We start from the raw sequence: 26,820 nt of genomic DNA, 5'->3' as shown, positions 1-26,820 counted from the left end.
CCCGTTGCGGAGCACAGGCTCCGGACGCGCAGGCTCAGCGGCCATGGCTCAGGGGCCCAGCCGCTCTGAGGCATGTGGAATCTTCCCGGACCGGGGCACGAATTCGTGTCCCCTGCATCGGCAGGCGGACTCCCAACAACTGCGCCACCAGGGAAGCCCCCTGCCGTTTTTGTTTTTTGTTTTTTGTTTTGCGGTACGCGGGCCTCTCACCGTTGCGGCCTCTCCCGTTGCGGAGCACAGGCTGCACAGGCTCCGGACGCGCAGGCTCAGCGGCCATGGCTCACGGGCCCAGCCGCTCCACGGCATGTGGGATCTTCTCAGACCGGGGCACGAACCCTTGTCCCCTGCATCGGCAGGCGGACTCTCAACCACTGCGCCACCAGGGAAGCCCCCCCCCCCCCCACGCCCCCCTGCTGTTTTTAATTGGTGTGCATTTCTCAGGCTAGGGCTAGAGAGAGAGGACTCTTACTCATTTAAAGAGGCTTGACGGTTACACCAGAAAACCTAGGATAATTTGAAGGAGGAGGTACGATAGAGTGAAAGACACTGACTTTGCATGTTAGGGAATCAGAATGTCATGGACTCACTATGTATTTGCGGGACAATTTTTGTCCCCTTTTAGGACCGCAGTTTCTCTCTCTGCTTCTGACCATCCCCCCAGCACCACACATACACACCCATGGCTGGATGGTCTTTCTTCATCAAGAATGGATCATTAGGTGACCAGACTCAGGCCGCAGGTCAGGAAAGGCAAAGTTTTGCAGGAGCACAAAACTGAGACTTACCTGATTTTCCATCCAAATTTCTTCGGAGAAAGGAGTCTTGATATTTCTCTTCCTTGCAGTTCTTTGGGTTGTATTTCAGTTCCACAGCAAAATAGATGCCTGCAGAAAACAGTGAACATTGTATTTTCTTATACATTTTCAGTGGACCCATGTAGAGACTGAACTGCTAACATCCATCAGCAAACCCGGGCAATGAAGCTGTCAAGCACTGGTCTGCCAAGTTCTCTGGACTCTAACATGTGTCCCCACAATGCTGCCTTCCTCAATTTCACATTTTAAAAATGGAGACGTCTGTGACTTATACAGGCACGTCTTGATAATCCCTCCTGAAAAGCTCCTGTTAGGCCTAAGGTGTTTCTGCAATCAGTGGCCTTTTAGAATTGAGGAAGGAGTCTAGGAAATCCTTTCTTGGTTTAGTATATTTCTCTTACCTGGAAGCTCAAAAGCTCCCCTCCGCTGGCACATCTGCGCTCTCCTTGCAACTCTTGGCACCTCAGAAGTAACCCCGCGGGAAGGGGTTGCCTCTCTGATGACAGACAGGCAGGAGACTGCAGGTTATAAAGGGCGAAGCCTTATTATAGGCTCATTCATTGTACTTTATGAGAAACAGCTGCATTTCCTTGTCAAGGCCCTTGTGGAAGGCTTTTCTCTCCTTTCCACTGCAGTCTAATCACTAACCAAGACTAATCAGCTGATTTGGGTCAGAACAAGCCAGTGTCTCTGCCATTCCACTTTAAGCATGACGGTATCCCGTTAGTGATAGGAAATTTGCTGAAACAATGCAAACGGCTTGATCAGTGATTCCATTAGTGATTACAATCGGAGTAATTTTCTCCCCTTTTTGTTTTCCAGAGGCTGTTTTTTCTTCTTCAAGCTTTCAGATGGTGAAGGTCAGAAGGTTGGCAACAGAATCACTGTTCCCTAGTTGAGGGCTTCTCAAATTTTCAGGGCAATACAAATCACCTGGACCGTGTTACAACGCAGATTCTGATTCAGCAGATCTGGAGGTTGGGGTGAGGGGAGGAGAAGCTGACGATACCAAAGCTGCTGGTCTGTGGACCACGCTGAGTAACAAGGCCCTAGTTAATTTTTATCTCTAGCTCCTGTTTCACGCTGATGAAGGATGCTTTTTCTACTCCTCAGACACTGTCAGAAATAAAGAATGAATAAGTAATGATTTCAAAGCCCAAGGGAAATTGTGAGGTCACAGATTCCATCTCCTGAATTAACAATTGTTTGGAAAGCCATGACTTTGAATTCTAATTTCTTGCAAAGCAAAATATTGAGAATAGACCCGTAGCGTGCACAAACACAGAAAACAGAATCGAAGCGATCTGATTTTTCCCATGAGATGGCAAAGCAACTGTTTATTTGAGGTTATTGTTTTTTTATTGGCAAGCATTATGCTCTGTACTTCATTTACATAGGAATCTGGTGGGCACTGCCTAAGAGTTTGTGAACTAATTTCTCTGGCTCTAAATCATATGTGTACTTCATCTTTATCCTCACTACCAGGAGCCCAGTCTAATTATTGCTTATGCAAAGGGATGACTTTTCTTCAGGTGTGAAGGAATTTCAGGTGTGTCTTAAATGTTCTCAGGAGAGCTGCTTTTAGGAATTGCTGTCCTGAGTTTTTAGACCTTCAGTTTGGCTTATTGCGTATTGCTTTGGCTCTGTTATAATTTCCACAGTTTCTGTCTTCTTGGTTAAACTGTAAGTTTGTTATAATTGGAGGCCATACCTTCTATTTTATAGGGCTGGGAAATTGGAAGGGAACTTTAAATTCATTGAGTCCCTGAATTTCTACAAGCCAGCCTCTGCTTGAAACACATTTGATGATGGGGATCTTGCTACTTTATGTCTATCCTTAGAACATTGCTGACCGTTAGGATGCCTTTCCTGATATTGGGTCAAGTCATCTCACAGTGGCTTTTGCCCACTAGCCCAGTTTTACTCATTGTGGATAATTTCTTTGTCTTGAATAGAATATGAACACAATACATATTGCTGGGCAACTGACTTGTTAAGGCCTGGGACTTGGGGGCTCTCTGTGCCTTCAGCAGTTCTTCCTGCATAAGAGTAGCCTCCAACTCCTGACTTGAGGAGTAAACTTGGGGCGAGGTCCAGAGCTGCACCGCCAGAGATCGGATGGGCTGTGGTAAAGCAGGGCAGTCACTGCTTATAAGGACTTTAGCCCACTTCATTACAGGGGCTTAAGGTTTCCTGCATTTCTTTCTTAAATGCAGCCTGACTTAAGCCTGAAATGAAACGCAGGATGAGGCTTCATGATTACTCATGAATTTTTACACAATCAGATCATTCAACAGGAATCTTAGAAATGGCTCTGATTTCCAAAATATTTATCTTTTCTGTAGTTCTCACCTAAAACAAAGTTTTTAAACTGGCCAAGATGGACTCCAGTCTTCTCTCCCATTCCCCCCTTTCAGCACCATTCTACCCTTTTAATTTTATGCTCCATGGGTGACCTGACCCCCAAGTTTCCCCTTTGCAGTATTGTTCTAGGCCTTGGGCCATTGATTACTTTTTTCTGGCCCTTTTCCCTCATGGAACCTTACCTGTCCTCTGTCTGGGTCTCTCAGCAGCTGGTTTTCTCCAGTGCAACCCTGGCCGTTTAACAGGTTTTGGTCCCCTTAACAAATCCTTGATAATGTGTAAGATAGCTCTTGCTTTCTCTGCCTGCCTTGGTATCATAATTTCTTAATTCAGTCAAAGACATGTCTCCAAAAGGCCCTTAGGTGGTGGCTTTTTAGTGGGGAGGGTCAGGAATCATGATAAGATCACGGATGAGAAATTGGTTTGGTCTGTGGACTCCCTAACACAACTTCACATCATCCATCACCTCACTATGTGGGACTAGCTCTGTTTTCTATAAACAATAATAACAATAGCTCTTATTGCATGGGATGACTAATTATAGTTACTTACTATGTTCCAGGCACTGTGCCTACAGTTTAACAGATTTCTCATTTAATGTTCATAACAACCTTGTGATGTAGGAAGAATTATTTTCATTCTATTGATGAGCAAACTGAAGTTCAGAGGGGTTAGGCAATTTGCCTAGCATCACACAGCTACTGCATGGCAGAGATAGGGTTCAAACCGAGGTCTGTCTGACTGAGGCCCATGCTCTTAACCAAGCAGCTTCCTTTTTTCTGATCAACCAATGGAGAAGAAGCCTAAGATCAGTGAGTTTCCTCAGACAAGCCCTGCTGTGCTCACCTCTACTGTAGCCTTTCTACTTCACCTAAGTGCGAAAAAACTACCACTTTGCTCATCTCTATCTTCTCGGCTCTCACCCCTCACTTTCCTATGCTGAGAAAAGCTTCTTCTGGCTCCTGCGTGCACAAGAGTAATAAGTATTTGATATTTAATTACAAGGATTTATTATGGAACGAAAGGAGGGATACTAACACATCCCATCTGGGGCCAATTAAAAAGAACTGTGTTCCTGAGTATATGTGGTTTTTCTTTTTTCAGACGAGGAACAGTTCCAGTCAAGCTTTGGCACATGAAGCTTGGCATGGTTTAATAAGAGTCGGGTGACTGAGACATCTAATGCTATTTCTGAGAAAGCAAGATGGTGCATCCCCTTTAATGAGTGGGAAATGAAGTTGCCTACAGGGTCAGCCGTGGGCAGTTGAATTTATACCTGTGCCTGGGTTTGTTACATTTGTTAAAGAAGGGCATCCACGTGAAAGTCGCATTTTGGAACAAAGAGAATAAAAAGATGCCAAAATGCTGCTTTCAGGATAAGTGCATCAGTTTGCAAAAACTCCCAGGGTTTCCGAGAGTGGCCACCCACAGAGGAAGCACCATCTGTTGTCATGCTGTCACAACAGGGGAGAGCAATGCTTGGGCACAGGGCAAAACAGAACGTTCCTCAGAACTGGACAGAAGACTCGTAGTTAGACTGAAGCCAGGAGGCAGCAGACCTCCCCAGGCCCAGCACAACACTGCGCTGAGTAAGGTCATAGACCCTAGGTGTATCCATACTTGTTCTGTGACACCTTAGCGATTGTGAAACAGACTTAACATATAAATCAGAAAAATATGCATCTCTAGAGGAATGGTTGCATGTTTTCAGGACATGAGGAGAAGAAATTTTTTAAGAATAATAAAAAGACATCTACATCCTTGGAAATATATTTAGCTGAGGTCCTGATCTCCATGAAAAACACTTTCCAGTCATTCATTCATTCATTCGTTCACTCATCAAATGTTTACCAAGTGTCTCCTACATGCCAGGGCCTGTGCTACGTGCTTCAGATACAGAAAGGAACAGGAGACTGTCTTGACAATCAGGAAGCTCAGAGACCAGTAGGAGAGACTCATAGAATGAAATAACTGTGGTTCAGTGTGCTTACAGGAACCCTGGGAGGGTCACTGAACTACCCTACAGGCGACCACAGACACCTCCTGGGGGAGGCATCACCTGAGCTGCACAGTCAGGAGTTATCCTCCAGAAATCTATATTTGAATAATATTCCTTTGCCATTCTAACATGAGAAGGGATGAAAAGGCTAAGTAGATGTTGTGTTGGGGGAAGAAGATGAAGGGGTGTTAAGTAAAGGATAGCAATTTCAACATTCAAATTGGAATGTTGGAGGGAGAGTGCAGGCCTTTGCAGGCTCTAGCTTCGGATGACTAAGGTTGGGATCTCAACCACTTCCTAGGTGTGGGGACCTGAGCAAATTGCTTAGCATCCTAGGGTCCAGTTGCTCATAGGGTTTCCAGGTTTCAATGAGAGAACATGTGTAAAGCATTTGCTCAGGTCTGGCTTATTTAAATGTTAATAAATGTCAATTCATTATTAATTCTGTTATTACCATCAGCGGTGTTCTTTCACTGATTACCCTTCTAAGATCCCGGAATCTCCTATTCCTGATATTGCCTCCAGGGAAAAATACAGGGACAGGAAAACATAAAACAAAGAGAAAAAAGTTAGGGTGTGAGGGTGATTATCATCCTCTTGTTCAGAGTTCGTAAAATAAAAAATCCTCCAAAGAACAGGAACATTATGCTCTTTTCTCCATCCTATCACAAATCTTGCTTTCAGCCCACTGACCTTAGATAGGCAAAAGTGTTAGTGACACACAGTTATAAAATATAATTAAGACAACATCTAGTGCTGCTGGTACTAGATAACCTAAAATCCTCCTGATGGAAAACTCCTTTTAAAAGTGCTACTTGCAGTAAATAAAGTCCCCAGGGGCAAAAAAAAAAAAAGGGGGGGGGGCGCTGTGAAAACCAAAGGAGAAAGATTATGGACTGATGCTGTGGCTACCTATAGGGATGGGAGATAGGGCTGTGGTGGGCCTGCCTGAGCTGAAGAGGTAGAACTTATCCCCCTTCCTAAAGATGGAACTGTTGGAGAGTTATACCATCACTAACGGGAGACTAGAAAAAAATCTACCTTCAGTACAGCAAGATGACAAGGAAGAGAGGCCTATCTCACATGGGGTTAGAACTTGAATTTATCAATGTGTGTGATCCTAGAATAGCCTGCCACACCTGCCCAGCTTAGAAATCATTATAAAAAGTGCCCTCAACCCAATGATATCCCAGGCAGGGATAACTTCAGAGCCCTTGGCAGAAGCAGCCATTCTGACAAGTAGATTTTAAGACAAAATGCATTATGAGAGCTAAAGAAGTTCATTTCATAATCAAACAAAAACAGTTCACCCCTTGCCCCTTGTAGGTACTTAATAATACGGCCTCAAATATATTTAATGCACAAATCAATTGACTTATAAAGAAACATTTGAAAATCTGTATGTAGTAGGTTTTTAAAAACATCTTTTAGTGATTGATAGATGAAAGAGTCAAAAATTAGTGAAGAGATTGAAGGTTTGAATAACCCAATTAATTAGCTTAATCTAGTCTACACATGTATGACTCAATAACTGCTTGCTAGCCCACAAAGGAAATCTCATCAAATACTAAAGACTTAGTAATATATAGGATATATTCTCTGACCATTCTCCAATAAAATATAAACTTGAAAACAATACCTGGAACTACTCTATACAGTTGAAGATTAGAAATAGAGAAGGAAAAGCATTTCTACAGACTATGGTAGATGCAACAGTCAGATTAGTGTAAATTATGCTGCAATAGTGCACAGACCTAGAATATCTCAAGATCTTAAAGCAATGGAGGTTTATTTCCCATATATGGTGCACTTCTAGTGTAAGCCAGTTGGGAGCTCCATTCCCGGTTTTCCTCCCTCTGAGACCCAAGCTGATGCAGCTTCTGCAACTTGGCAACTAGTTGCAGTGGTGGAGGGAAGAGTATGTGCCTTTAAAGTTTTCTGCCCCCAAATTACACACATCACTTCCACTCATCTTATGTTGACCAAAGCATATCTATTGCTATGGCTGACTTTGGGATGGGGACCTGACCAAAAGAGGAGAACTGGATGTGTCAGTGACCAGCACTAATGATTATCACAAAGAGGAAATAAGCATGAAAATGAGGAAACATTTACACCTAAAAAATAATGAAAATGCAACGTATGAAAACTTGTGGGAGGTAGCTAAAGCAGTACTTAGCGTAAAATTTATAGCCTTAAATGATAATATTAGAAAAAGAAGACTAACAATGAAGGAGTTAACCATCCATTCAAGAAAATAAGTTATACCAAAAATAACAGAAAAAAGAAAATAATAAAGATGAAATGCGTTAATGAAAGTCACAGAAAACAAAACACAATATAGAGAATTGAAAAAAATAAAACTGCTGTCTTATTGTGTGCCTCCAAAGCAAACTTGGAGATGAAGATGAGTGTGTCCTTGATCTACTACAGAAATGCAATTAGAGAAGCATATGAGGGGGTAGTGAAGGCCAGCTGGGGAAAAGAAGCTAAGCAAGGTACCATCTTAGGCCAGCTCCCACAGAAAAGAGCTTCAGCCTGATCCCACAGTGTGCTTCTGAAGTATGTATTATACTTCAGAGCTGTTCCTCTTGGTTGTAGGAGGAGGGGTTCCTTATCCCCACAGCTGTCAGTTATTGACTAAGGGTTAATCGAAGTGGATGTGAATTCCCAGCCATTTTTGTCGTTCTGCATAGGTGGGCAAAGTGGCTCCAGTAGCCTGAGGACAGTCCTCTGAAAAAGAGTTTTAAGCTAGCCATCGGAAGTAAAACCACTCTGAATCTGGAAGAGAAGTGACAGGACCCTAGCGAATCTGGGTGGAGCACAGTGTCCACTCCAACTGATGCTTTGAAATAAAACTAATTTATCAAAACTTTAAAAAAAGAAAGACAGGGCTTCCCTGGTGGCGCAGCGGTTGAGAGTCCGCCTGCCAATGCAGGAGACATGGGTTTGTGCCCCGGTCAGGGAAGATCCCACATGCTGCGGAGCGGCCGGGCCCGTGAGCCATGGCCGCTGAGCCTGCGCGTCCAGAGCCTCTACTCCACAAGAGGAGAGGCCACAACAGTGAGAGGTCCGCATAAGGCAAAAAAAAAAAAAAAAAGACAGCATTCACAAACAATATTAGAAACGAAAAAGGAGTCATAACTACAGACATCATAAAGATAAAAAGAAGATATTAGGCCCATAAATTTGAAAAGACAGAAATGATCACTGTCTTAAAAAAATATGACATCAACACTCTCTCAAGAAGAAACGGAAACAAGAGTATGAACTTCACCACTAGAGAAACGGAATCAGTTGTTAAAAGTTAACCCCCTAACCCTCCATAGGACCAGATGAGTTTGGTTAATCACTCAAGGAACAGCTAACTGCATGCTGATGACAATTTTATCAAAGAATAGAAGGGAAGGGAACATTTTTCAACTCAGATTAAGAGAGTATAAGAAAGGAAGATTATAAACCAGCCATATTTATAAATACATGTGCCTAAGTAAGCAAAATACTAGAATATTAATGGACATATTAAAATAAAGTTGGATTTATCATAGGAATGGAAAGATGAGTTGACATTAAAAAGATGAAAGGAGAAAAACATGTGATTGTCTCAACAGAGTTTGATAAAATTCAATACCTATTCATGATTAAAAATGGTCAGCCAACTATTAGCAAAATAGGAATAGAAGGAAACTTGCTCAATTAATGAGGGCATCTACTAAAAACCTACAGCAAATATTTTTAAGGATGACATGTTAAAATCTTTTTCTTTAAAATCAGGGATAAGACAAAGACTCTTTCTGTCAATAGAAAAAAGAAAAGGCAACAGAATGGAGAAACATACCATGTTCATTGATGGAAGGACAGTATCAAGAAGATACCAATTCTCCCAAATTAACTTGCAAATTACAGCAAAAACCTCAACAGAGTTTTTCCTGAAACTTAATCAAGTGTTCCTAAAATTGAAAGAAAAGGGCAAAGTTCAGTATCAAAAAAGAATAGACAAATGTGTGGGGAGGGTGTTGGAATTCTTCTGCCAGATATAAACTTACTATAAAGCTGTAGTAATTAAGATTGTGTGGTGTCATGACAGGAATAGTCAGAACGAAGCCCAGAAGCCAACCGACACAAGATATGTAAACTTGACATATGAGGAATGTGACATTACTGATGTGGAAAGGATGGTGGTACTGGGAATAAGTGATACTAGGAAAATTGGTTATCCATTTGGAAGAAAATATATTTGATTCCTACCACACATCTTCATCCAAAATAAATTCCTGATAGGGGACTTCCATGGTGGCATGGTGGTTAAGAATCCACCTGCCAATGCAGGGGACATGGGTTTGAGCCCTGGTCTGGGAAGATCCCACATGCCACGGAGCAACTAAGCCCGTGCGCCACAACTACTGAGTCAGTGTGCCACAACTACTGAAGCCTGTGCACCTAGAGGCCGTGCTCTGCAACAAGAGAAGCCACCACAATGAGGAGCCCACACACCGCAACCAAGAGTAGCCTCCACTCACCGCAACTAGCGAAAACCTGCCGCAGCAACGAAGACCCAATGCAGCCAAAAATAAATAAAATTTAAAAATCCCAATAAATTATAAACCTAAATATGACAATTGAATATTGGAACTTTGCAGAAGAAAATACAGGATAAATATTTTTATGATTTGGGGGATTTTTTAATTCTTAAACAATGTTTTGACTTTTTGATCCCTAAAACAAGAGAAAGAATAGATGATAAGATTGATAAATATAACTCCATTAAAATAAAAATAGAACTTCTGGCAATCACTGTTTGTGAGGATTAAATATATTAATAAGAAAAGTAGTTAAGTTTTACCGTGTACCTGAACACGTAGTAAGCACTGCAAATTATTTGTAGTATTACTTGTTTTATAGGGTATTTCCCCTCACAATAATTAGAATAAAGCTAGTTTTACCATGTATTTTTCTTTCTCTTTAAGACACACATCTTCTGGATATGCAGCAAATGATGTAACTAAAGGAAGAGAATATTACCCGAAAAACTATATGAGAACGTGTATTTCATTCTTAGGCAAGCTTGGCGATTGTTACTATTTTTTGTTTGTTTTTTTGTTTGTTTTCTGCGGTACGCGGGCCTCTCACCGTCGCGGCCCCTCCCGCTGCGGAACACAGGCTCCAGACGCGCAGGCTCAGCGGCCATGGCTCACGGGACCAGCCGCTCCGCGGCATGAACCCGTGTCCCCTGCATCGGCAGGCGGACTCGCAACCACTGCGCCACCAGGGAAGCCCTTGCCGATTGTTTTAATCTCTTCCATGGGAACCAGTCTTTATTTGCGTGAACTCTGTAACTTGTGGTCTTTTCTTGGTAATGTTAATGTCCAGCGAATTCCTCCCAGTAACTTGTTTTGTGTGCCCAGATTACAGCTACTGGGAATGTAAGTATTGGCAGCCCCCTAGCCGGCCTTACTACTGGGGCCCAAACTGGTTAGTGTGGAATCCAGGAGCCTTCTGTGTATTCACTTTTGACCCTGAGTCATCATTTTACTTTTCCATCTGGGCGCTTCCACATTTATCTCTTGCAGGCTGCTGAAATCAACAAGTGAACTTGCATTCCTGCTTCTACGTTAGCCTGCACCAAAATATTGCTATAATCAGAAGAGAAACATTTGTAGAAGCTCTAGGAGTCTTAGATATTAATCATTTGACAGATAAAAATCAGGAGATCCTGGGCTTATGTTGATTACAGAGGTGAAGTGGTCTTCTTTTAAAAAAAAAGTCATTCCTCAAAATGATATTATTTCTGGCCCCTTGGCCGAGTCCAAGTTTCAAAAGGCAATCTTTCTAAATCCAAGTTCTTTCGCACTACAAATAAACTAGTATTACCACGCACCCCGTAAGCAGCAGCAAGAGCTGTTTTTGCTTCAACCCATAGCACAGTTCAGAAGGTCAGACGTGACCACAGTATCTCCTGTTATTTCAGGGCTCACATGTGTTTGCCTTGGCACCATTTCCCTGGCATTTGGTTTCTGTTATTTTTCCATGGGTTTGGCTTGCAGGAATCAAAGAAGCATATTTTTGACAATAAGCGAAGTCCGGACAGATGAAGTATTCTGAACTGGTGGTGACTGGACCCAGTGGGAGGCAATACATGCCTCCACCACTTACATCCAGTAGCGTGGCCCTGACCCTGCATATGGTGAATGCAAGTGATGGAGAAGGTGGAGGGCTGCCCCGCTCTGCAGGGCTGGCCAGAGCCTCATCCTTGCTCCCCAGCCAGACTCCAGTGATGCTCAGCTGTCTCCATTCAGGGTACCTATTGAGGCCAAAGCTAAACACTCAGCAGAGTGGAGGGCCTCCCTCGATGAACCGTTGTCCATTTTAGCCTCAGTGACAGCTGACTGTTGTCAGCGGGAAGATACTCAGATTGGCCCATTGCTGTGGCTTGGTTTAGCTGCTGCTGGGAGCTCTCTGCAGAATGTGTGTCTGGGAAATAGGCAATCGCGCTGTATAAAACACAGTTAAGATCACCGCCGTGGGGTTAAACTAACAGCGGAACCCTCCGGGCCAGATTTTATCCGCCTGTAGGTGCCATGGAGTAGAAGAGGAAGTAGGCGGGGTGGGAAGGGTTGGAGCGTAGTACAGTGGTTCCCAAGCTTGTCTGCACAGGGGGGTCACCTGGGGAGTTTCAAAAACTATCCATACCTGTGTTCCACCTCAAGAGGTTGTGATTCAATTGGTCTGCAGAGGCATCTGGACTCTGGCAATTTTAAAAGGGCCTCAGGTGGCGAAGATCTCAAATTTTGAAGTTGCACAGCCCTGGTTTGTGTCCCAACGCCAACATTTAAGGGCGATGTGACTTTGACCAAGCCATAAAACCTTCTGAATCTCAGCTTTCTCATTTTCAGTATGGGGGGTGATCTTTTCTCCCTTATGTGGTTGTCATGGAGAGTGAGTATAAACATGTTATGTTTTTAATCCTAAAAATGTTGCATCAGTAGAGTCATCGAGCTGTGCCGTTTCCTAGGCCATATGGTGGAGTTGTCAATAGTTTGGGCTTTGAGTCATACTGGCCTGGGTTTGAATCCTGGCTCCACTGTTTGACCTTGGGCAAATGTCTTTTTTTGTTTTTTAATTTATCTTTTGGCTGCACCGCAGGGTATGTGGGATCTTAGTTCCCAGACCAGGGATTGAACCCGTGCCCTGTGGGTTGACAGTGTGGAGTCTTAACCACTGGACTGCCGGGGAATTCCTGGGTGAATGTTTTTATCCCTAAATCTTCACTCCCCTTGTTGATAAAATGGGGATTTGTTCTTACCTTATAGAGTTGATATGAGGATTAATGACAGATACACTTAGCATTTACGTAGGACAATATGAAATTACTATTTTGTAGCTTTAAAGAGGTAGAATACCAGCATTTTCATGTGTTTAACCTAATATTGAGTTTTCAGAAACGTTAGTATTAGTAACTAGTAGTATTACTATTAATCAATATGACCTGGAGGGAATTACTTTACTTCAGAGTGTCTCAGTTTCCCCATCCGTAAAATGGACACATTAAGATTTTGCCTTCTTCATAGAATTGCTATAAGTTTTCAGTGAGATGACGTTTGTGAAATCACTTTGAAGGTTATAAAATATGAGGAAATCATGATAACAAAAACATTCTTAGAAACTGGGCATCTCATGTATATAATGACAAATATTTATTCTGGGAAAGTTACAGGGGTATGTCTGCACAATAAGAAACTTGGGAAGGGAATTGAGTCACATAGAGAAACTTGTCCTTTGGGATTCAGACAGAAAATTACTTTTTAAATCCTACTCCAAGGTCACTACCACTCCAGCATCATGGAGAACAGAGAACAGTGAATCCCATGGCTCCCACCACAGGCAAACTTGTGTTATTGTTGAGGAGATGTGTCGCACTATCTGGGTAGGAATAACTAATACTTACATGATACCTACCACAAGCCAGTCTCTGCTAAAGTTCCTTACACGTGTGCTCTCATTTCATTCTTGGCGAGATCCCAATTTTTCACAGGGGAGGAAATGGAGGCACAGAGAGATTAAATAACATGTCCAAAGTCACACAGACATAATAATAAAAGACATTCGAGAAATGGTGATTGTGAGAAACATTTGTGGCGATGAATACGTTCAAAATCATAACAGATTATAACAAATAGCAAAATATTTTATCTACAGCTCTTTTGTGCTTTTCTACCCCTCACTTTTAATATAGACCTTTTAACGAGGGCCTAAACATTCCTTGCAGAAAATGTCTCATGGCTTATGCTGAGGACAGTTTGCCCATGGTTTTTGGTTCTTGACCTCATTTTCATCCCTGACACTTTGGGTGGCCTTGGGTGGGAAAAATAACTTCCCCATGTCTGTAGTTTCTCCACCTATAACATGGGTCTAATAATGCCTCCCTTGAAAGCATGTTGTGGAGACTAATTATCATAATGTCGTTTTTTTGTGTGCAGACTGGAAACCCAAAGGGCCACCCAGACTTCAGCCCTGTGGTAAAATCTTGGCTTCTCTTGGACAGAGACAAGAGTATTGCTTCTTGGTGGGCTCCCAAACCCTCCTGCTGTCTTCTCTTTGTGAAGGGCAGTGCCCAGTCTTCTTAACACACGGCATTACTTGCAGTAAGTTGCCATCCGTACCCTGTGGTCAACGGGTAAGTGTTACCGCTTATTACAAAGTTATGTGAGAGACACTTCCCACTAGTGTGGGTCACAAAGGCCGTGACAATGTCACTTGATGTGATCGGGACCCAGTGGGGAGAATCCTGTTCCACAGAGCGAACACGCAGGACTGACTTTCTTTCAGGGCAGAAACACTGGCTCCTGTGGTGCACAGTCTAGGAGCATAGGTGTCACTTGTGAGCTTGTCAGAAACGCAGAATCTCAGGCCTGACTCCAAGACTACTGCCTCGGATTCTGCATTCTAACAAAATTCACAGGTGTTTGGAAGGCTCATTAAAGCTTGAGAAGCATATCTCCTCTTGGAACTGTAACAGCGATGACGCGCTTTGTGGTGGAGCTGGGAATCCATGCAGTCAAGGTTTATCGGGCTCCAAAGCCTGTGTTCTATCCTCTCCTCTGCTCTGCTTCCTCTCAAGGGATGCAGATAGGGTTTGATTTCTTGCTGAAATGCCTTTGGACCTTCCAGGAAAACATCTGACCATGGCTACTACAGTGCAGTACATACTCCTCAGTTCGGGAAACTCCTGGATGAAAGCAGCTTTTACCACAGTGTTTATAATTTTGTTACATTTGTGATTGGCTGTCTTTTTTTTTTTTTTAAAAAAGAAAAAAGCTCAAGATATTTCCTTGCCTGAGAAAAAAAGTGAGAAATCAAGGTGGGGTGGAGGAGAGAGGTGGGAAGTAGAGAAAGAAAAGAGAGAAGAAAAAAAGAGGAGAAAGGAAAGAAAAAGTATGCATTTGAGGAAACCCAATGTTTCAGGCTACAGTTATCCATCCTGGCTGTGGGAGTGAATACATTGTTTGTTAAACTTTAAGGGCTGATGTTTTAATTAGAAAATTAAAAAAAAAATGAGGATCTTTATTTAAATAACTGATCAGTATCAGTGAAAGAGTATGCCAAAACAATTTATTCCTTTTTTTTCCACTCCCCTTTGAACTTATTTTTAGACTATTAAAATGATCAAACCAGCATGAAGTACCTAATAAATCTTCATATAATTATGACTTGATTTTGATTGCCATTCTCATGAAGCTGTACATAACTGTGACATTTATTCCTTTTTTAAGATAACTTATGCTATAGCCAGAATGATCTTTGAAAAGTGCAGATTTGAACTGATGAATTACTTTATCTAGATATTTGATCATCAATGACTGTTATTATAAAAAGACAAACAACCAGGAATTATATCCTTTCCACTGGAAGTACACAGCACCACCCAAGAAATATTCTTACCAAAAGACAGGAGCTGAATTTCATCAAGATTCTGTATCTAATTACCAAGGTACAGGTAATACAGAGGTCATATAACTGTCACCTGGTCCTTTTGGAATGCTTACTCTTGGGTCAGTCTGTCTTGGAATCCAGCTGCCATGCATCGAGAAGCTCCAGTCACATGGAAAATCTACTCATAGTCACTTTGGTTGACAGCCCCAGCTGAGCTCCCAGCTGGTAGCTGTCATTAGCTGTCAACATGTGAACATCCAGACATCTTGGACATCCAGTTGACACATGACTACAACTGCATGAGAGACCCCCAATGTGGACTACTCAACTGATCCCTGTTAACCCAGAGAACCAAGAGAATTCACAATAACTGCTTTGAGGCACTAAGTTTTGGAATGATTTGTTAAGTAGTATTAGGGACTGAATGTCCCCCCCTGCCCAAATTCATATGTTGAAGCCCTAACCTCCAATGTGATGGTATTAGGAGGTGGGGCCTTTGAGCTATAATTAGGTTGAGATGAGGTCATGAAGGTGTGGTCCCCATGAAGGAACTGGTGTTCTCATAAGAAGGAGAAGAGAAACAACAAGGTCCTACTGTACAGCACAAGGAACTATATTCAATATCCTGTGATAAGCCATAATGGAAAAAAATATTAAAAAAATATATATATATATAATCTGAATCACTTTGCTGTATAGCAGAAATTAACACAACATTGTAAATCAACTATGTTTCAATTAATAAAAAAAAAGAAGAGGAAGAGAGAGTAGAGCTCCTTCTCTCTCTCTGCCATGTGAAGACACAACAAGAAGGTGGCTGCACAAGCCAGAAGGTAGGTTCTCACCAGGAACCGAATTTGCTGATACCTTGATCTTGGCCTTCCCAGCCTCCAGAATTTTGAGAAATAAATGTCTGCTTTAACATCTAGCCTATGGTACTTTGTTATAGCAGCCCAAGCTGATTAAGGCAAATACCAATAAGATCAGTAAGCAGTGCTCCATTGGCTGTGGAAGATGAGACAAAGTGAAGAAACTAAGATCATCCAAGGTTTTGGTCTTAAGAGAGTGTGTGCTAGTTCTGTGAAAATGCCAGTGGTAGTTTGATGGGGATTGCATTGAATCTGTAGATAGCTTTGGGTAGTAGAGTCATTTTCACAATGTTGATTCCTCCAATCCAAGAACATGGCATATCTCTCCATCTATTTGTATCATCTTTAATTTCTTTCATCAGTGTTTTATAATTTTCTGCATACAGGTTTTTTGTCTCCTTAGGTAGGTTTATTCCTAGGTATTTTATTCTTTTTGTTGCAACGGTAAATAGGAGTGTTTTCTTAATTTCACTTTCAGATTTTTCATCATTAGTGTATAGGAATGCAAGAGATTTCTGTGCATTAATTTTGTATCCTGCTACATTACCAAATTCATTGATTAGCTCTAGTAGTTTCTGGTAGCATCTTTAGGATTCTCTATGTATAGTATCATGTCATCTACAAACAGTGACAGCTTTACTTCTTTTCTGATTTGGATTCTGTTTATTTCTTTTTCTTCTCTGATTGCTGTGGCTAAAACTTCCAAAACTATGTTGAATAAGAGTGGTGAGAGTGGGCAACCTTGTCTTGTTCCTGATCTTAGTGGAAATGGTTTCCGTTTTTCACCACTGAGGACGATGTTTGTTGTAGGTTTGTCATATATGGCCTTTATTATGTTGAGGTAAGTTCCCTGTATGCCTACTTTCTGGAGGGTTTTTATCATAAAAGGGTGTTGAATTTTGTCAAAAGCTTTCTCTGCATCTATTGAGATGATCATATTGTTTTTCTCCTTCAATTTGTTAATATGGTGTATCACATTGATTGATTTGCATTTATTGAAGAATCCTTGCAAAAAATTTCACAATTTGTATGGAAACACAAAAGACCCCGAATAGCTGAAGCAATCTTGAGAAAGAAAAATGGAGCTGGAGGAATCAGGCTCCTGGACTTCAGACTATACTACAAAGCTACAGTAATCAAGACAGTATGGTACTGGCACAAAAACAGAAATACAGATCAATGGAATAGGATAGAAAGCCCAGAGATAAACCCACGCACATACAGTCACCTTATCTTTGATAAAGGAGGCAAAAATATACAATGGAGAAAAGACAGCCTGTTCAAAAAGTGGTGCTGGAAAAATTGGACAGCTACATGTAAAAGAACAAAATTAGAACTCTCCCTAACACCATACACAAAAATAAACTCAAAATGGATTAAAGAGCTAAATGTAAGGCCAGACACTATCAAACTCTTAGAGGAAAACATAGGCAGAACTCTCTATGACATAAATCACAGCAAGATCCTTTTTGACCCACCTCCTAGAGAAACGGAAATAAAACCAAAAATAAACAAATGGGACCTAATGAAACTTAAAAGCTTTTGCACAGCAAAGGAAACCATAAACAAGACGAAAAGACAACCCTCAGAATGGGAGAAAATATTTGCAAACGAAGCAACTGACAAAGGATTAATCTCCAAAATTTACAAGCAGCCCATGCAGCTCAATATCAAAAAAACAAATAACCCATTCCAAAAATGGGCAGAAGACCTAAATAGACATTTCTGCAAAGAAGATATACAGATTGCCAACAAACACATAAAAGAATGCTCAACATCATTAATCATTAGAGAAATGCAAATCAAAACTACAATGCAATATCACCTCACACCAGTCAGAATGGCCATCATCAAAAAGTCTAGAAACAATAAATGCTGGAGAGGGTGTGGAGAAAAGGGAACCCTCATACACTGTTAGTGGAAATGTAAATTGATACAGCCACTGTGGAGAACAGCATGGAGGTTCCTTAAAAAATGAAAAATAGAACTACCATACGACCCAGCAATCCCACTACTGGGCATATACCCTGAGAAAACCATAATTAAAAAAGAGTCATGTACCAAAATGTTCATTGCAGCTCTATTTACAATGGCCAGGACATGGAAGCAATCTAAGTGTCCATTGACAGATGAATGGATAAAGAAGACGTGGCACATATATATGATGGAATATTACTCAGACATGAAAAGAAACGAAATTGAGTTATTTGTAGTGAGGTGGATGGACCTAGAGTCTGTCATACAGAGTGAAGTAAGTCTGAAAGAGAAAAACAAATACCGTATGCTAACACATATATATGGAATCTAAAAAAAAAAAAATGATCATGAAGGACCTAGAGGCAAGACGGGAATAAAGACACAGACCTACTAGAGAATGGACTTGAGGACACGGGGAGGGGGAAGGGTAAGCTGGGATGAAGTGAGAGAGTGGCATGGACATATATATACTACCAAATGTAAAATAGCTAGTGGGAAGCAGCCGCATAGCACAGGGAGATCAGCTCGGTGCTTTGTGACCGCCTGGAGGGGTGGGATAGGTAAGGTGGGAGGGAGGGAGACGCAAGCGGGAAGATATATGGGAACATATGTATATATATAACGGATTCATTTTGTTATACAGCAGAAACTAACACACCATTGTAAAGCAATTATACTCCAATAAAAATGTTAAAAAAAGATTTAAAAAAAAAAGAGTGTGTGGCCCATGGTTCTGCCCACAAAACTGGGAAGACTAGGAGGAGGGGCAGGAGGAAATAAATGTTTTTCATGATTATCCTAATATTATATATTAATTTTATAATTAATAGATAATAAAAATCACTTGAATACTACCACATAGACATAACCACTCCCTTTATTTATTGTAGTCCCCTTTAGCATTGTTTGTTCTTTGTTTCTTACAGAATTGCCAGAACAATTTTCCCCCAACTATCCTAAAACATACCAATCTGGCAACCTTTTTGGAGAGGATTTATTCAACTCAAGATCTTGGACAGAAAAAATCTAACATGATCCTCTACCGGTAACTCTGGCTTCCTTCTGTAAAATTTCAAATAAAAATAAATGAAATAAATGTTGCTGTTGGGAATTATTTGTTTTGGAAAAACAGCTTACTGTTTCCACCAGGGCTAAGTCTTCAGGGAAATCCTGGACATTCATCCCTGTGACAGAATTCCTGGCCTGTGACTCAAGGGGCAGATGAGGTTATGTTTTCAGTGCTTACAAGAAACTAAATTCACTGGGTAATTACTTGTCTACACAGTCCAAATGGAAAGAGTTAAATGCACTTGGAGACACTCAGGGAAGTGGTATGAATCTCTGGTGTGTTATGGTCTATTTATTCCTTCATTTATTATTTTATTCTTCAGGAAGTATTTATTTTATTTATTTTTTTACATTGTTTTATAGTTTACTTTTAAAATGACAGTAACAAATGGCGTTCCCTTGTTAGGGAATGACATATCTACTTTCAGTCAATAGGGACTTAAAAAGTAACAGCATTTTGTCCAAATTGAACTTACATAATTGCACAAAAGTCATACAAAGCATTAAGAAATGCTCACAAAGACTGCAGTTCTCTCAGCTTCTCATGAAGCACACCCCAAGAGACCTTGGTTTCAGTGGGGACCCCTGATCTGCATAATACTGATGCTAACCCCAAGTTCCCCAGTGACACAAAGGCAGAGGTGAGAGGAGCCAGGAAGACACATGTGCTTTGGGACAGTGGAATTCTGCCCTACAATTAGGGTTTAATGATGTATTCACCTTCTCATATTAGGATTAGTAAACAATTCAGCTGGAAGTATATTTGTCCAGGCTTAAAACTTAACCCTATCAGCTTAAGTTTTGGGATACAGATCCCACTTCAGGAAACTAAAATAAAAAAAAACAAACAAAACTAAACAAAAAACACACCATAAAAACCTCTTCCAAGCAAGAGGTTGCTTGGAAACCTCTTGGGCCACCATCCTGGGCCCTCACTTAGTTTCTAACATACACACACAAAGAAGTTACCTTATCATTGATCATATGCCAGTTGAGGGATGGTAGACAGAGTCTCACTCAAATCCCAACTCCTGTTTTATGGACAGCGGTTACTGGAAACCTGTGTTACAAAGGACTCTGAGGTCACAGCTGGAACTGGTGGGACAGCCACTATGCTGTACTTATGTGACATGGACACAGGACAGGGAGAGGCACTCATACATCGTATTTGCAATCTTTCTATTATTAAGAAAGCTAAGGAGGATGTTGGTTATGAATGTTTTGAAAAACATAACAAAGCCCAATTTTTCTATTTTAATGAGTTGCAATGTCTTTATCTGGGGATTTAACTTATTTTATGGATCTTAAACCCAATTAAGATATAATGTCTATAGTAGGAGTTTTCCTTTTCTGACCTTACAAAAATTAATTAAAAAGATAACAATATTTTGAAAGAAGACACACAAAGAGAACTTTAAGTCACCATGAGAAGTACCTTCCTAACTTGGGTATGACTATGAGAAGAGGAGAGTTATTATTCTATTTCTACTGCTGTGTTTCAAATAAAAAGCCCAGTCCCAGTTTAATTATAGAGAAAAATAACAATTCCTGAAGTAAAACCATAAAACTATGTGGCAGAGGCCATCTAGATATACTTCTTTCCTTTAGATTATTGTTAATATTATTGTTAATATTTCAGCTGTATCTCTTCAATTCAGGGAGAAAAATTCCAATGTAACATTTGAAGCATTTTTTTAAAAATTAAAGTTTTCATTAGAAGAGCTTGGTGTATATATGAAGTATTTATTATACTGAAACATGGAGGGAAATGTGCAGCATGTCTGTGGTAAGGCTAAGAATGAACAAGATTCCAGCACTGTGCACAATTATCTGCTCAACCAATCCTGAATAGATCAGACAGTCCCTAAACCACTGCTCTGAGACGCTCTCTGTGTCATTTCTTTTTTTTTTTTTTTTTTTCCGGTACGCGGGCCTCTCATTGTTGCGGCCTCTCCCATTGCGGAGCACAGGCTCCGGACGCGCAGGTTCAGCGGCCGTGGCTCAAGGGCCCAGCCACTCCGAGGCATGTGGGATCTTCCCGGACCGGGGCACGAACCCGTGTCCCCTGCATCGGCAGGCGGACTCTCAACCACTGCGCCACCAGGGAAGCCCGCTGTGTCAGTTCTTGAAGGTCCTGATCGTCTGATGCAAATGTTAGCTGCTGTGGTTAATCGGGGACTCAAAGGACAATATGCCTGGGTCAGGGACTATAAATCACTAGAAAAATTCCACAACGGTCATTCTACGTGTGACTTGCAACACCTGTAGAACTCGCCAGGAATCCAGCCAGAAGTCTGCTTCATGTCCAAGTAGGCTGATATTCATAAGAGCCACCTAAGCTTTTAGCTAGAAAGTTGAAGACTACAGAAAATGATTTATAGGAAGAAAAGGAAATTCCTTATTCCAGGATTGTAAGTGAACAAAGGAAACCCAATTCCAGAAACAGGTTGTTGAGGCCACAGAGGCCGAGGGAGTGAGAAGCCAGAGTTGTGGGTTTCTTTTCAGTCCCCTCTTAGAAAGTAACAAGCACAGGACGGAAAAGTTGGAGGTGGGTGAGGAGAGCAGGCGCAGGGGTGATGACTCCAGCTGCGCAGCCATGCATTCCCACAGCTGCTGAGCAAGCCAAGCATTGGTGCGTGAGCACTGTCAGGACACAATTTGTATCACTTTGGTTGCTAACATTATCTTTGTCTCCCGATGAAGTCACTGCCTGTCTGCTTTGGGCTCTGTACCTTGGGTTTCTCCGACAAGACGGGCAAACCTCTAGCACTGCAAGGAGTGTTAATCTCCTAGCCCGTTCTTCCCTAAAGCAAATATTTTCTTAAACATTTTCGAATTTAGGGCTTCCCCTTATGACAGAAGCTCCCAAATAACCTATTTGCAGCAGTCTCGCCCTGTTCACTTTGCAAAGTGAGTTTTATATAATTGCATCCAGTGCTGTGTTGAGGGAAACATGAGTCTTTACCATTGTCCTTCCAGTGCTAACGTCCAAGGAAGGAAAGGATCACAGGGTGTTTACAGGTACTGGGTGGGTTGCATATTTTGTTTTTATCGGCACTAAAGGAAATCACAGAATAATAACCGGGGTGTCTGTCTGAATACGAGCTGCCATTCCTCTGACTTTAATAGGGTAAGTAGAGGACCTGCCCTTGGCCAGGGAAGCAGCTTCAAGGGTGTGCTCTGAGGGTCAATGCATTAAGAATCTATAAAGAAAGCATGGATGTCTGGGAAAGGAATCATTTTTAGATTGAGAACAGATGGATGGAGGTCTGGATCTATAGCAGACACAGATATACTTTTCTTTCTTTCATTTCCTTTCTTATCAAGAATCTAAACACCTTCCAGGTCCCAGGCAACCAAATACTAAGAAAGGCTCAAAAATGTTTTGTTCAATAGCTAGTGTTGCTGGAATCTGGACTGTGGCTGAATGGTGTGACTGTAGGACACCAATGCCCTGAAGGCTCACGTGGCTCCAGTAGGTATGTGGGCTCCTGGATAGGTAGGCAGGTGTCATAGAAGGTACGTACTGGCCACCCACAATCACTGATGCGTGGTTTTCAGTGCAGGCAAAGACCTTGGTGATTGGCTCAAAATATATAAGCATTACCCAAAAATCTTATGATATTAGGTGGATCTCAGGAAAAGTGCAGAAGGAGAAGGACCTGGAGAGAATTTATCCATGTGTTAAGTGGAATGCATGGACATATGTAACCAAGATCTTTCTTTACATCTTAAAACTAAACTTGTCTGAGTCATTAATTCTACAGAATTAATGTTACTAAAGTTGTAGTAATACACAATCCAGAAATTCATTTTCCCAGATTTCTAGCTACATAAAACAAAAAAGACCACATACACAATTTCATACACTCATATAGTGCTGCACTCCCCAGTGGAACAGGTATATAAATGTCCACACAGAGACCCCCAGAAAGCACACGTGCACAGAGGCCAACGTCCACCCCTCCTGAACCGGATATGCATGTGGGTCGCAATGAAGGTCAAGGCCCTACTGCATATCTGTTCAATGTCATTCATCTCTTTGGGACAATCTGCAGAAAGGATGAGAGGTGAGTCCTCAGTTACCACTACATCATCCTCAATCCATACACCAAGACCACGGAACTTCTCAGGGTCATCTTTGTCATCCTCCGGAATATAAATACCTGCCTCCACTGTGATTACCATACCAGGCTGCAGAGGGAGGGAGCAGGGCATGTCTGGGCTGCTGTGGACCTCCATCCCGAGGCAATGGCCAACATGATGCAAGCAGTATTTTCGAGCAGCCTTGAAGGCATTATTTTCCTTAATGTTCTTCATGATCCCCAACTCTTTAAGCTTCTGTCCTATCAGTGTTAGCGTCATGCTGTAGACGTTATCCAAGCTTGTTCCAGGGGAGCAGAGAGTCAGAAAATCTCTCTGGACTTCTGCAACAGCTTCATAGAGTTCTGCCTGAGGTGCCGTGAACCTGCCATTGACAGGCCAGGTACGAGTGATGTCACTCACATAGCAAGAAGACTCACAACCTCCATCCAGCAGCACCATTTCCCCATCCTCGATGCGTTGATTGTTCTTCACATAGTGCAGAGTGTTTGACCCATTACCTCCAGCAACCACAGGTGGGTAGGCTAAGACGTCTGCACCACGGGCCCGGCATTCAAATTCAAACTTAGCATAAAGGAAGCCTTCCTCTACAGGGGCTTTACTGGCAAACATGATCTCTATGAAAGCCTGAGATGTCAGCTTCCCAGTAATCTGCATTTGTTCAATTTCTGCAGGAGATTTTTTTGGGGGGGCATTCATATATATATATATTTGACATCTTTATTGGAGTATAATTGCTTTACAATGGCGTGTTAGTTTCTGCTGTATAACAAAGTGAATCAGCTATACATAAACATATGTCCCCATATCTCCTCCCTCTTGTGTCTCCCTCCCTCCCACCCTCCCTATCCCACCCCTCTAGGTGGTCACAAAGCACCGAGCTGATCTCCCTGTGCTATGTGCCTGCTTCCCACTAGCTATCTATTTTACGTTTGGTAGTGTATATATGTCCATGCCACTCTCTCACTTCGTCCCAGCTTACCTCTCCCCCTCGCCGTGTCCTCAAGTCCATGCTCTACGTCTCTGCAGGAGGTTTGATCAGCCTGAGACGCTGTACCAGCTGCTGCACAGCCTGAACCTTGTTCTTGCTCCTGGCTTTGACCTCTGCCAACTGCTTCATGTAGTCACAGTGGAGCTGTGTGAGCCGGCCTCATCCAGTCATACCACAGTGTACGTGTCTCAGCTTTCAGTTTCGGTCCAACATGTTGAAATTCTTCCAGCGTATAGGCTTCGTCCCCTCCAGTTAGAGCTGTTTCTCCATTGGTACCAGATCGGGGGCCATCCCAAAGTTCTTGGCTGGGATCTCTCTGAGGCACAAACAGCATGGCCTTGTGTGCTGGTAACTGATGGCGGGGAGGCTTTGAAGGACCAGAATGCTATCAGACTCTTGGAATTCACACAGGTACAGGAAATCGTTGTCTTGGTGGAAAGTATAGGGGATATCATTGCTCATATAGTATGTAGGGTTGGACAGCAGTACCACTGTGTGGTCTGTACCACTCTGCCCTTGTGCTTCCTTGTAGATCAGAGCTATTAGTTTGTGTCTACGAAGTGCATATTCCACCTGGAATAGTCCTGGCGTCACCTCCCCTGGTCTGAGGAGGTGTGGGTGTGTAAAGGGCCTGGGCTGGCCTAAGTATCAGTTTGGAATCCTCCTCTCTCGGATGGGCTGCAGGGAGTACCTTCGCTGTGAACATGACATGCATCTGGAGAGGCTGCGGACGCTTGCTACTGCGGGAACAAGCTTAGTTGCTGAGAGTAGTCAAGGCATTACTGCCATGCTTGCGCTTCAGGAAGGAAACACGGAAAACTCAGGAAATATTTATTGAGCACCTACCATATACCAGGTCCTGAGGTAAGTGCCAGGGATCCAATGGTAAGCAAAATGGTCATTAATTCCCCAATTTGTTCAGTGAGGGGGGCAAATCATTAAGCAAATAGTTTCACAAATACATATATAAAAGCCATGATGAAAAGTCCATCAGTGAGTAGCTATTAAATGCTTACTGTATACTCATCCTTGTGCTTGGTGCTGTGGGAACTACCAAGAGGGCTTAGATGACATTCATCCTCAACATTGTTACCATCCAACTGGAGAAGCTTGTGCTCTCTGAAGTGATGAAAGACCACAGGTACCCATCTGTGTAGTGCAGATGTGGTATGATGGGAGATCAGCAAAAGAAGAAGTCAATGTTGGAGCACATTGTTTTTAATTTGGAAAAGTAATAAATAATAGGGATATATGTATAGCTGATTCACTTCGTTATAGAGCAGAAACTAACACACCATTGTAAAGCAATTATACTCTTATAAAGATGTTACAAAATATATATAACATGTAAAACACATTCAAATCGTACATTAATAGTGTCTCTTTCCTACCACCAACCTGTTGGCTCAACAGGTACTAACAGTTTCTCGTGCATTCTTCTAGGAATTTTTCATGCATTCTTGAGACTATATATACTCCATAAATATTATCCTTGTTTTAAATTCCAATTTTAATACATAATTTCTATTGCTTATGTTAACTCCAGAAGAACTTATAAACTACAAAGCTAAGATCTATGCATATTTAGAAAATGCAAATGATATAAAAATTTATTCAGTGAAAGTCAAAGCCTCTTCTCAGAAGTAACTGTTGTTTATTGTGTTTCTTTCTTGAAAAAACTGTATCCACATGCCATCATAGAAATAGAAAAAAAGAAAAGACTTGGTTCATCAACTCATGCATTCAAGAAATAAGACTTTCTTAGTTTCTGCTCACTAATTGAACTTTTTCTGGGCCATCACTTAGCATAGGGAGTAGAAACAAAATCTCAGCCAATGTGGGGACCTGCCACTTTCTTCAACATTGTACTTAAATTCTGAGTGAGCTTACAAAGTACCAAGGCACTGGGACCTACATCATCTGGTGCCTTTTGGCTGGTTTTCCACGCACGTTGACTATCGTTGAGACATTCTTTTTCCTATCTGCCTTGCCCTTTTGGGTCAGTGCTATTTTCCACCTTTTGCACACTTCTCTGGGCCACAGGCAAGGCTGGAAGGGGTCCTCCTGCCTGCACACGTCTTGTTGTCATTCTGTCGTGGGATATTCCTGTCTCCTTCCAAAGTGTCTAGAGTTTGGATGCCTCCTTGAGACCCTACACAGGAAAGATGAGACAGACCCTTCCACTGACACTTCCTATATCATTAACCCTTTCTTGTATCTCATCCCTCTACCTCACCCTCACCTGGGATATCTTTTTCATGACTTGTGGCTGGGGGCTGGGAGATCTCTCTTCAAATACAGTTATCCTTTCTGGCTAAACTCTAAATCTTCTCTTATTGGCTTAAATTTTTAGATACTAAAGCCAAGAAGAGACCTAAAGACGAGTTCTACTTTTCTGCACTATCTCATCCCTTCTAGAAGACAATGATTATGGAGATTACCATTACTTAGGTGGTGAGGCCTGGGGATAATGAAGCATAAAATAAAAAGAGAAACTGTTAATATTAAAAGATCTTATCCTAACACATAGCCTAAATCTCAGCTTGCTAACTTGCCTTGAAATCCATTTCTGGAGTTTGTGTTGTCAAGTGCACCCAGTCAAGGCACAGTGGCTGTGAAATAGATGGAAAGTGAGGTTGGAGCCTGGGTCCTAGTCTCCACCTTGCTCACAACCAACCCTATGACCTTAGGCAAGTGTCTCCC

At 41.9% G+C, this 26,820-nt stretch overlaps 1 protein-coding gene across 1 annotated transcript; it reads right to left on the bottom strand.

Moving 5' to 3' along the window:
• Nucleotides 1-490: 490 nt before the first annotated feature.
• Nucleotides 491-24,897, bottom strand: LOC132430292 (xaa-Pro aminopeptidase 3-like). The gene is given in 9 exon segments (XM_060019692.1): nt 491-504; nt 786-884; nt 1,217-1,333; nt 2,806-2,938; nt 11,332-11,479; nt 22,996-23,808; nt 24,164-24,265; nt 24,267-24,474; nt 24,477-24,897. Coding segments are annotated over 9 exon segments (2,055 nt in total).
• Nucleotides 24,898-26,820: the final 1,923 nt, after the last annotated feature.

Source organism: Delphinus delphis, chromosome 8 (genome assembly GCF_949987515.2).
Source record: "Delphinus delphis chromosome 8, mDelDel1.2, whole genome shotgun sequence".
In the NCBI taxonomy this organism is placed as follows: Eukaryota; Metazoa; Chordata; class Mammalia; order Artiodactyla; family Delphinidae; genus Delphinus; species Delphinus delphis.
The sequence above is the reverse complement of the archived record's forward strand: the minus strand, read 5'-3'. Positions and strand labels throughout refer to the sequence as shown.